The following is a 10,618-nucleotide window of genomic DNA, read 5'->3' as shown; positions in this document are numbered from 1 at the left end:
CTGGCCGGAGCCGGCGGGGGTTGCGGAGGCGCCGAGGTCGCCGGTCGGGCTGAGACCGCGCGGCGCTGGGGCCGGGGCGGACCGTGCCGTCCGTGTCTGGGCGGGGGGCCGGGGCGCGCGGGCCGGGGCCAGGCGGGCGCTGTTTCCGCGCTTGTCCTCGTTCCTCGCTGTCGGGGCGGCGGCTGCGGGGCCTCGGCTCAGGACGTGCGGGACCGGTCTCGGCTCGGAGGCAGCATCTGCTCCCTCCCCTCCTCCAGCCGGCTCCCCTACCTCCCCGCAGGGAGAGCCCGAAACGGGCGGGCGGGCAGCGGGACAGCCGGCGGCGGGCGGCAGCTCCGGCTCGGGCTTCGGCTCCTGCGCCTGAGCGGGCGGTGGGTTTCCATGGCAACGGCCGCGTCACCGCCGCTCGCCCCGCCCCCTGCCCGGCCTAGGCCACGCGGCTCGGGGGTCTGCGCACAGCCGGCGTTCGGGAGCGGTGGGGGCCGCTCTTCCCCTGGGCGTGGGCCCACACGGTACTCGGAAAGTAGGGAGTGGGTCGAGGCCGGGGACGAGCAGGGGGTGTGGCGGGGAGAATGGAGGCACGTCACGTGGAGATGGCATTTGAGACTGTTCCCAGCTGCTTCGGCCCATTCTCCCGTCGTTCCCTCTTCCTGAGGGCCAGACCCTCGCTGTCTTCGCCTACGTCCCGCGCACGGCCTCCCGTCCGGTTTGGAGCCCCGTGATGCGGGGCGTGGGGGGAGGTCCAGCCCAGGAGGACGGCCCCGCAGCGGAGGTCCCAGGGGCCACGGGGCGGAAGAACCCCGAAGCGTTCCTGGGGCAGGTGAGACACAAGTAGGTGCAGGGTGCTGGTGCCACCCCTTCCCCAGGTGCCGGCGGCAGATGCCTCGGGGCTCTCAATGGGACACTGGGGTAGCCCCATGAAGGGGGTGCTAGGATCAGCGACCTGCAGTGGTGGCGGCCGTTGTTAATGGGCCTGGAACTTTCAGGAAGGGTACACTGCACGGTTCGGGTAGTGCTGTTCGCACTTCGTCCACTGGTGATACGGTGTGGGGTCCTCACATAACATCGGATCACCCAGGACAAATGAAGGGCACGTCTTTCTTAGGCCCTTTGCTAGGAGGAAAGATGCTGACCCAGATTTAGGAGGATTAAAAAAAAAACAAAACATAAGCCTAGTGAAGGGAGATCAAAAGTTCTATTTCATTAACCACCTGACTTCTTAAGTGGAGCAGAGTAAATGGATTTAAGAGTGAACAGCACTCTTGGAGAGGAAGGACAGAGAAAACTGATGACCGCTTTGTTCCTTTGGCCCCAGTATAACCAGGACACAGGCAAGTTTGGCTTCAAATGTGAGCTCCCACAGGAAAATTATCCCTGTGCAATGGCCTGGCCTTGTAACGGCATGGGGCTGAATCTGGGCGTTTTTGACCAATTGTCATTGTTCCATTGGTGTCCCCAGAGTGAGGCTGAGCCCACTCAAGCTGGGTACTCTCCTCCATCAGACTTATGGTTCCTGTGTTTGAGGCCTCCCCGCCACTCCGTGGGACGGGTGTCCCCTGCCCCCAGGGACAGGTTCCAGACTCAGTCTCTGCTTTCAGTGTAGTCTGGGCTCTCCCACCTTCGTCCTGCCTGGATGAGGGTATTAAGAAGAGAACACGTGACATTACGGCCAGTGACAGGAGAACAGGAAAGTGTATAGGAAGTAAGGTGGCAAGGAGGACCACTGGAATGGCAGCTGCAGTTCCAAACTTCAATCAGTATTTTAATTACCAAGTCTATATTTAGCAAGACAACGTGGGGGAGATAAAGAGGGAGGAAGGAGTAGGTGGAGAGAGGGCCTCAGAGGAGCTGAGCCACTTTCCGCACTGGCTGCAGAGCCCTGCAGTCCTGGCCAGAGGTTCCAGGGCTTGCGCCCTCCAGAAGGCCCACAGGCGACAAGGAGTTGTCTTAAGCGGCTACAGCTCAGAGGCAGCTGCAGACCCCATCGAAGAGACACACGGCCTCAGTACTGTTCTTTAATCTTCCTCTGCTCCGGAGATGGGGAAATGGGGGCCAGCCAAGGGTCTCAGGTGGGGTCAGTGTGACTGCAGGGTCACCGCGACAGCCTTGGCTGTGGCATTGAGCACGGCGGCAGAGAGCCTAGCAGCAGGGAGCGCAGCAGGGATGTCTCGGGGGACCCTCTGCATGGGCGGGATGTCGGGGCCCTCCAGCGTGTCCAGGATCCCTGAAAGCAAGAGGACGGGAGGTGAGCGACAGCTGGCCTGGCGCTGCCTTCCGAGGCTGCTTCCCTCCTCCACACCCAGGCCCTCCTGTCACTCACCCTCTACCACCTTGTGGTAGGCAAAGTGCAGATAGAGCAGGAAGAGCATGTGCAGGGCGGCCAGGGTGCCACAGAGCAGCAGCCGCTGTGTGGGGCCCACAGTCCGTGACACCAACACTGCCACCTAGGGCCACAGGAATACGACTCAGAGGGCCCAGCCCCAAAGGCAGCAGTGTGAAGACACTCCTGCCCAGAGCATTCAGAGCCCTCTGTGGGCTTCGGCCCAAGCCATGGGCTGTCTTCCTGAAGTCCCCAGGAGGTCAGCCCACCCCTGGCAACCCTCTTGCCCAGCTTACCATGCGGAGGGTAGACAGCCCACCCACCAGCAACCAGAAGAGGTAGAAGAGGGCATGGAGGTGGATGTTGTAGGTGATGAACAAGACAATGCAATGCCCAAAGAGGCCATAGCCCTAGGAAACAGAAGGGCGGAGAGGAAAATCACTAAAATCACTCAGGCTGGGCTGGCCTTTGAGCTCTCATGAGGACCCTGAGAAAGAAACGATCCCCTGGCCAGCTCATCCCATTCCAGCCCCTGGGGCCCCAGGAGAGGTGCAGACCAAGGCCTAGCTCCTCTTTTTTTAAGATTACCCTTGCCCGCCACCATGCTGGACTCCTTCTTACCAGCAGTGCCAGCATCTGGAGCATGGTGATCTGGGCGTTGCACAGGTAGGCGAGGAAGTAAATGAAGGACGAGACGCCCAGCCAGTAGCCGAAGCAGGTGCCAATGGCTGTGCCCATCAGGGTGCCCTCTCGCTGTGGGGTGAACGCTCTGCTTAGTCCTGGGAGGCCTCTCAGCCTCCCCCAGGGCTTTCCTCAGGGGCTGCCTCTACCTCACTCCACCATCCTCTCCTGGGGCAGCTTTCGATTTAGTTCAGCCACCCCCAAAGTCCTTTGTCCTGCTTACGATAATGGTGTCAGATGTCTTCATCCCATGGAGGAGAATGGCAACCAGCGTGAAGACCAGCATGAGAGGTCCATAGAGTTCACCTGCGATTTTCTGTCAACATACCAACTCATTCAGGCTGGAGGGTACAATGGCTCTTCTGTTTATGTCTTCCTAGGCTTCGCCTGGTGGCCCCACCCTCTGCCCTCATGCCTCCCCTGGCTCTTCCAGACATGCTACCTTGGGTATTCACCTGGGGGAAGTTGACCATCTTGATCGGGATCATGGACTCCAGGAGCCTGGGAGAGGAGAGGAGAGATGAGAGCCAAGGCGGCACTAGGCTATGAGGTTCTGGAGGGCCTGACTCCTATTCATCTCTAACTCCAGAGAACATGCTAGATGGTAAAGGGAGAAGAGGGGGGTAAAGACAGACAAGGAATGAGGAGATCACTTCCCTGTCCCTAAAAATGCTTCCAGGAAGGACGACCTTCTGATACCGTGCTGACACGCACGGAGAACTCAGAAAGCCTGCCTGGAGCCTTGGGAGAGCACTTGACGCTTTACCTATTTGACCTGCTCCCCTTTAAAAGACAGGCCAACCTCAGCAGAGAATGCCCAGAATTCAGGGCTGTGATGGTGAAGCCCTGGGAAAGGTCTTACTTGAGGGAACCAGTGTGTCTCCTGTCTCTTCTTGCTTACCACTCCTCAGAGCACCGCTGACCATTTTCTTGAAAAACAGCCTTGAAGTGGTATAAAAATTCCACACAGAAAGAATAAAAGTACAAGTCACTTTCCCCCACTCTCTTCTTAAGTAGCCAGCTCCTAATAATATACCTTGGATTTTGGCTAGATCTTAACTCCTCTGGGAAATCTGCCCTGTCCCACCCTCTAGTCTACTCTGGGTCAGGTGTCCTTCCTGTGGATCCCATCAGAGCAAATGAATGCTGAATTGTAATGGCACAGGAGGGCAAGGCTCCCATCTACCTTCACTCTCTGTCTTCCATGAGACAGAACCATTACGGTGCCCAGCACAGAACAAATGGTCAATAAATAGCTGCTATAAGTGGTACTGGGTGTCTGATGAGCATTGCTTAAAGGATGAACAAAGAACCAAGCCAAAATCAGATCCACTTCTCGAAAAGTCATTCAACAACTAAGCACTGATATTCTGGTTTGGAGACTGTTCCGGTGCTGGGAATATAAAAAATAAAACAAAGCTTGTTTTTGAGGCGGTCTCTGGGGAGCCAGCCCCAGGAATAAGAGAGTACAGCACTGCTGAGGTGTCATCTGTTAGAGGAAAGCAGAGAGTTCTCTAGGATCACCAGGAGAGGACAAACCGGGGATGGGGGTTGAGGAATGGGGAACAGAGAAGGTGACATTTGAACTGCGTGTTGAGGGAACAAGAGTAGTCTGCTAGATAAAGAGGAGGAGGAAGGCAATGTGTTACCACCATGTCCTGTTCTGTGACTGGTAAGAGCGATGGTGTAGCTGGGAGACAGGTGCAATGATAAGGGGAGCCTCAGGGCTTGGTAGCTGGTTGTAGTTTGGATGAAGGACTAGGTATGAGGAGGGCAGCTTCTATCAGGAGAAGGATTCTCACCTGCTTCGCACCTGGGCCGGCTCCACATCAAAGTAGGGTCTCAGGATGTCAATGTTGGCGTACAAGCTGAAGGCCCTGGAGGCTTGTCTCTTCCCTGCCTGCCACATCTGGAGGAAGGAAGACGGAAGTGGGGTGGGTAGGTACTGTGAGAGAGATTCTTGGCTACAGTCCCTGTTGCTCTTTTTTCTATTGGTCTTCTACATAGTTCTATTGGGTTAGACGACGTGGGGTGAACTTCACCAACTCCAGCACTTGGGGCCTGCCTAGGTATACTTTCCCACCTACTATGGATTCAATCTTGCTTACCTGATCCGCCACCTGCCGGCTCAGCTGTCCCTTAAAGCCCTTCATGCCCAGGAAATCCCCATCCTCTTCTTCAGCAGCAGCTGCATCAGCGTCTACTTCTTCCTCCCGCAGTCGCTGATGCAGCTCACCCATATCCTCGAAGCTGGAGCCTGAGGTATCATCCATGTTCTCCATGTCAATGACAGCTGAGCCCCCACCCTGTGAAGACAAATGGCTTCTAGAGTGCAGGATCTTTCTGCTCCATCCGTATGTCCTCCTGTATTCCTCCCAGGTTTGGGGACTTTCTTCTTCCACTGCCGGGGATATGGCTTGGAATCTGCATAAGATCATGCCGCTCTCTTCCTCTCACTTGTTCTCAGAACCCTTGGTTGTCTGGCTTTTTCCCCTTTTCTAGCCTAGGAAACCTAATCCCTGTCTTGCATATATATCTTTCTGCTACCTTCCCTATCAAATCCTCAGAGGGCCGCAAAAGTGCCCATTTCCTTTGTCTTTTCCATCCCCCAAATAAGGCTGTGCACACAGCATGGTTTTAGCCAGTGCCAGTGAATACCGCCCACTCCCTCGCCACGTCTGACCCCGATCAACAAACTTGTCTCGAAAGCAAGAGCAGGCGAGCCCAGAGACAGAGGCCCTCTGGCTGGAGTACCAGTCTGGACCTTTCAGGTCAGCACTAGTCCCAAAGCCTTTCGTGTACACCAAGATACAAAGGAGAGAACAAGTGTTGCAAATGGAGCAGACTTCCAAGCTCCCAGGGAGAGTCCCCACGACACTTCAGGACGGCTGCCAGCCCTGGGGCTGCTAGCAGCCGGAGCCTTGGGGGCGATTACCTGGATGTTTTCTTCGAACCCTCCCCATTCCGGGCCAGCCCCGCTTCGGGCGCCGCCGGCCGGCGCCGCCGTAGTTGCCATGTCCCTCGAAGGCTCCCGTCGCTGAAGCCCGCGCTAGTTCCCCGCGCGGAGGAGGAGTGGGAGAGACGTGGGCCTGAGGGACGGAGATGTCTAGGGGCGAGAAAGAGAGGTGGGTTCAGCCGGAACGCAATAAGGAGAAACCCGGATGTTTGGCTAAAACTGACTTCCGGAAGCTGGGGACGTGGACGGAGGACGGACAGAGTCTCGCGATATTTAAGAATCCGGGAGGCGGTGCGTTGCCACGGAGACGGAAGAGGGCGGCTGGGACGCACGCGCCAGTTTTGCTGCCCCAGTCACGTGGAGGGGTTGAAGATGGCGGCAGCCCAGGCGGTGCAAGAAATGCGGACCCGCGTGGTTCTAGGGGAGTTCGGGGTTCGCAATGTAAGCCTGTGGCCTTGAGCTCGGGAAGAGAAAAAAGAGTGGAACAGGGATGAGTTGGGGCGGGCTTGTCCTACCTGCCCCTTCGCAGACAGACTCGTCTCTTTTTGCTCTAGGTTCATACCACCGACTTTCCCGGTAACTATTCGGGCTATGATGATGCCTGGGACCAAGACCGCTTCGAGAAGGTGGGTGGGGCTGGAGAGGGTATTAGGAACGGACCCTGTGATCTGAGCAGCTTGTGTCGTGGAAGCAGCCCTTGGGGTTCGCTCGGTTTATAAATCGTTTATTGAGCAACGTGTTAGGAGCTCCGTGTACACGGTTTTTGCTCTTTTCGGCGAACAAGCTGTTTAATTTTGTTGAAGAGCGCGCATAAATGATTTCAGTGTAATGTGGTAAAGGTGGTTCGTAGCGATAAGGACAATCAGGGGTGGGGTGATCCCGCAGACGCACTTAATCTAGAATGGAAAGCGGGGCAGCGGTCTGGAAGATCTACTTCCTGAAGAGGACATCTGAATTGAGCCCTGAACGATGAGTAAAATTTGAGAACAGGGGAGGGGGGAGGAGAAACTAAGACTTAGAAGCTAAATGATAAAGGCTTTGCAAACTGTGTTCTGGGAATGTCTTAGCAGTTTATTATTGCTAGAATGTAAAGTGCTAGCATGAGTGGGAGGCAAGATCGAAGTGCATCTTAAATACTGATAGGGAGCTTTTGAAGAGCTCTGAAGCACATGTGATCTGATTTGCAGCCCTAATTGCTGGGAGAGAATGAATCAAAGATCAAATAGGGCAGTCAGATTTGTGACAGGATTGCATACAGGAGCGGAGGTTGAAGGCATGAACTAAGATTATAATCAGGAAAATAGAGCAAAGGGGAGATAGAAGGTAATTTGGTCATTGCTTTGATGGCGGCTGTGAGGAGGGAGTGTAAATGACCTAGCTTGAGGAACTTCTTTAATGGATGGTGGTGCCATTTACTGATGAGAAATAGGTCTGGGGAAGGGGAATGATGCTGCACTAAGTTTCCTGCATGTGGAGAAATCTAGCAGGCTAGTAGAACGTGTGTTTGAAATGAGATCAGAAGTGAGATAAATTTGGAAGTTTTCAGTACATGTTGTTAAAACCATGAATGTGATTGAGGTCACTTTGGAGAGAGACAAAAATCTGGGAAATAGTGACGCTTATGGAGTGGGTAGAAGATAGTGAATTTAGGATTCAGGAGGAGGAAGAGAACCAGAAGATTAGTGCTCAGAAACCAAGGCAGACTTTGAAAATGGAGGGATTCTATCAATGCCGAATGCAACAGAGGAGTCTAGTAAGATAAGGATTGAGTAGTGTCAACTAGATGAAGCAGTACGGAAGCCTGTTCTCTAGTGGAACAGTCTCTGGATGGTCTGGCTGGAGGCCATAATACAGAGGATTTTAAATGAATAGAGGATAAAAACAGGGAGACTTTTCAAGAAACTATTATAATAAAGGACTGAGGGAGAAAGGAACTTCTGTGAGGGACATCTGGCCAAAGGGAGGTTCTTGGGTGAGAACAAGTGGTGGTGGGGGGGAATATCCAGGGGGAGGGTACTGACTCCACAGAGAGAAAGCTTCATGTAGTGCATTTTCTGTCCCTGCAGAATTTCCGTGTGGATGTGGTGCACCTGGATGAAAACTCATTGGAGTTCGACATGGTGGGAATTGATGCAGCCATTGCCAATGCTTTTCGACGCATTTTATTAGCTGAGGTATATATTGGTGGGCATAGTGGCAAGGGTGGAGTTGCATGGGAAATTGTGTCATCACCTCACTTGGAGAATTCTCAAGTTGCCCCTTTCCTTTGGTTTTCTTGCAGTTTTGCTGAGCATTCCTCCTGCTCATTCCTCATAAACTTTTCATCAAGGAAGAGGTCCCCCCATGTCAGGAAGTGGGAGTAAATGGGGAGTCTGTAGGGTCTCTGTAGCTGAATGATTCTGTTTTCTTGGGCAGGTGCCAACCATGGCTGTGGAAAAGGTCCTGGTGTACAACAACACATCCATTGTTCAGGATGAGATCCTTGCTCATCGCTTGGGGCTCATTCCCATTCATGCTGATCCCCGTCTTTTTGAGTATCGGAACCAAGGTCAGTGTTTGAGAAAATGAAATTGTGGCAAAATGGGAACAGCTCTCTTCCGAAGTTGATTCTAGAGTCAACGCGGCCTCTGTTCAGATCCTGGATTGACTACTGTACGACCGTGAGCAAGTTCCTAATGTTTTGGTACATCAGTTGTTGGGATCTGTGTGAACACATGCCCTTGGCCTTCTGAAATTTGTCCAGAGGATTAAATGGTCAATGTAGAGTAATGCACGCAGTGTAGTGCCTGGCGCCCAAACATTCAGTCGTTCTTTAAGAGCTGCCACTTCCATCTTTTGTTCAGGAGATGAAGAAGGCACAGAGATAGATACCCTGCAGTTTCGGCTTCAGGTCAGGTGCACACGGAACCCCCATGCCGCTAAAGACTCCTCTGACCCCAACGAACTCTATGTGAACCACAAAGGTGAGTAGTGGTAGGGTGAGCAAGAAGGCCCACCCCTTGCTGGGTGCTAGTTTTAAGGACTGAGGTTTTCCTGATGTGCTTTCTCTAGTGTACACCAGGCACATGACATGGGTGCCCCTGGGGAATCAGGCGGACGTCTTCCCAGAGGGCACCATCAGACCAGTGCACGATGATATCCTCATTGCCCAACTGCGGCCTGGCCAGGAGATTGACCTGCTCATGCACTGTGTCAAGGGCATTGGTAAGAACCCTGCGGGCTGCCTGGGGCAGGAGGGTAGTGTGACTACATTGGGGCGAGGTGTGACTAAGGGGCTCAGCTGAGAGGTCCTGACAGGCAGAAAGCCAGTGGGCCTCTGCTCTTAGGGGCTTGTCTAACGTGAAGGTATCCCCGCAGGCTCTGATTTCGGTCTTCCCTCCAGGCAAAGATCATGCCAAGTTTTCACCTGTGGCAACAGCCAGTTACAGGCTCCTGCCGGACATCACCCTGCTTGAGCCTGTGGAAGGGGAGGCAGCCGAGGAGCTGAGCCGGTGCTTCTCACCTGGGGTCATTGAAGTGCAAGAAGCCCAAGGTAGGACATTTGGGATGCCAGATGCATTCAGGTCAGGACCTAAAGTATATCTCCTGTAAAGGCAGCAGAAAGAAAAGCTCGGGGCTCGTGTACTGAGAACGTAGTTTGTCTTCATTAGGTAAAAAGGTGGCTAGAGTTGCCAATCCCCGGCTAGATACCTTCAGCAGGGAAGTGTTCCGGAATGAGAAGCTGAAGAAGCTTGTACGACTCGCTCGGGTTCGCGACCACTACATCTGTGAGTATCGGGTTGGAGGGGGCGCGGGGGGGCGCCGCAGCTCCCGTGGAGTCCCGGTCGGAAGCAGGCAGGGATGTAGCCTGGGAGCCGGTGTGGGCCCACGTGGGCTCAGGGGTCCCTCTGCTTGCCAGTCTCTGTCGAGTCAACAGGGGTGCTGCCGGCAGCCGTGCTAGTGAGCGAAGCCATCAAGGTACTGATGGGGAAGTGCCGGCGCTTCTTGGATGAACTGGATGCAGTTCAGACGGACTGAGGTTTGCACCGGACTTCTCGGCACGGCTGGGCTGCTCCTGAGCCAAGCTGAAGATTTTGGGGCCGGACCTGCCCTCACAGGACTGCCCCAGAGTCCGGTGTGCCTGGAGGTCCTGGGTTTTCTGGGACAATTCTAGCCTTATTTTCAGTCAATACGTTTTGTTGAATGTGCCACAAAATGTCACCTCGTGCCTTCGTAAGGCCTTCATGTAAATAAATTCACATCCAAAATAAAACTCCTTTTGTCAGAGACTACTTCCTGGGTTTTAGCCCCCAAAATACGGGGCCTCCCCTCAGAAGAGGTTTCGAACACTGGCTACTACGAACACTGGCTTCAGGTGTCACTGCAGGTCAGGGCCAAGTCCATCTGAAGCCTTAAGAGAAATGCCAAATTGAGGTGGTTTCTGGGGGCTCAGCTGGACCACAGAAAGCTACTGTGTGCCACTTACCATTTCCTGGATCATCAGAGGGAGTGTCTGAGAAAAAGGATGGTCCGCAGCTACCAAGTCACCCTGCTATCAAGTGTCACACAAGGGTGGGTGCCTGGCTGGCTCAGCCAGTAGAGCAGGTGACACTTACTTACCTCAGGATTGTAAAATTCAAGCCCCACCTTGGGTGTAGAGATTACTTAAAAATACGATCTTA

The 10,618-nt window shown here is 54.2% G+C and overlaps 2 protein-coding genes across 3 annotated transcripts; one reads left to right on the top strand and one right to left on the bottom strand.

The window, feature by feature from the left end:
* Window positions 1–1,741: 1,741 nt before the first annotated feature.
* On the bottom strand, window positions 1,742–6,192 carry YIPF3 (Yip1 domain family member 3). Its single transcript, XM_021692133.1, has 9 exons — window positions 5,937–6,192; window positions 5,110–5,307; window positions 4,804–4,910; window positions 3,457–3,502; window positions 3,225–3,317; window positions 2,942–3,073; window positions 2,617–2,730; window positions 2,321–2,444; window positions 1,742–2,224 (listed from the first exon to the last, which is right to left on the bottom strand). Exons 1-9 carry the CDS (start codon window positions 6,015–6,017, stop codon window positions 2,076–2,078), a joined length of 1,044 nt encoding a protein of 347 aa, XP_021547808.1. The 5' UTR covers window positions 6,018–6,192; the 3' UTR covers window positions 1,742–2,075.
* Window positions 6,193–6,258: 66 nt separating this feature from the next.
* POLR1C (RNA polymerase I and III subunit C) lies at window positions 6,259–10,197 on the top strand. 2 transcript variants are annotated; one of them, XM_021691873.2, is made up of 9 exons: window positions 6,322–6,398; window positions 6,512–6,583; window positions 8,024–8,131; window positions 8,373–8,505; window positions 8,801–8,920; window positions 9,009–9,161; window positions 9,340–9,489; window positions 9,608–9,724; window positions 9,856–10,197. In XM_021691873.2, the coding sequence occupies exons 1-9, from the start codon at window positions 6,330–6,332 to the stop codon at window positions 9,972–9,974; spliced, it is 1,041 nt and encodes a 346-aa protein (XP_021547548.1). In that variant the 5' UTR covers window positions 6,322–6,329; the 3' UTR covers window positions 9,975–10,197. The 2 variants fall into 2 exon arrangements, with proteins under 2 accessions (XP_021547547.1, XP_021547548.1); XM_021691872.2 differs by having other exon boundaries at window positions 6,259–6,398; window positions 9,608–9,984.
* Window positions 10,198–10,618: the final 421 nt, after the last annotated feature.

Source organism: Neomonachus schauinslandi, chromosome 8 (genome assembly GCF_002201575.2).
Source record: "Neomonachus schauinslandi chromosome 8, ASM220157v2, whole genome shotgun sequence".
NCBI lineage: Eukaryota > Metazoa > Chordata > Mammalia > Carnivora > Phocidae > Neomonachus > Neomonachus schauinslandi.
The sequence above is the reverse complement of the archived record's forward strand: the minus strand, read 5'-3'. Positions and strand labels throughout refer to the sequence as shown.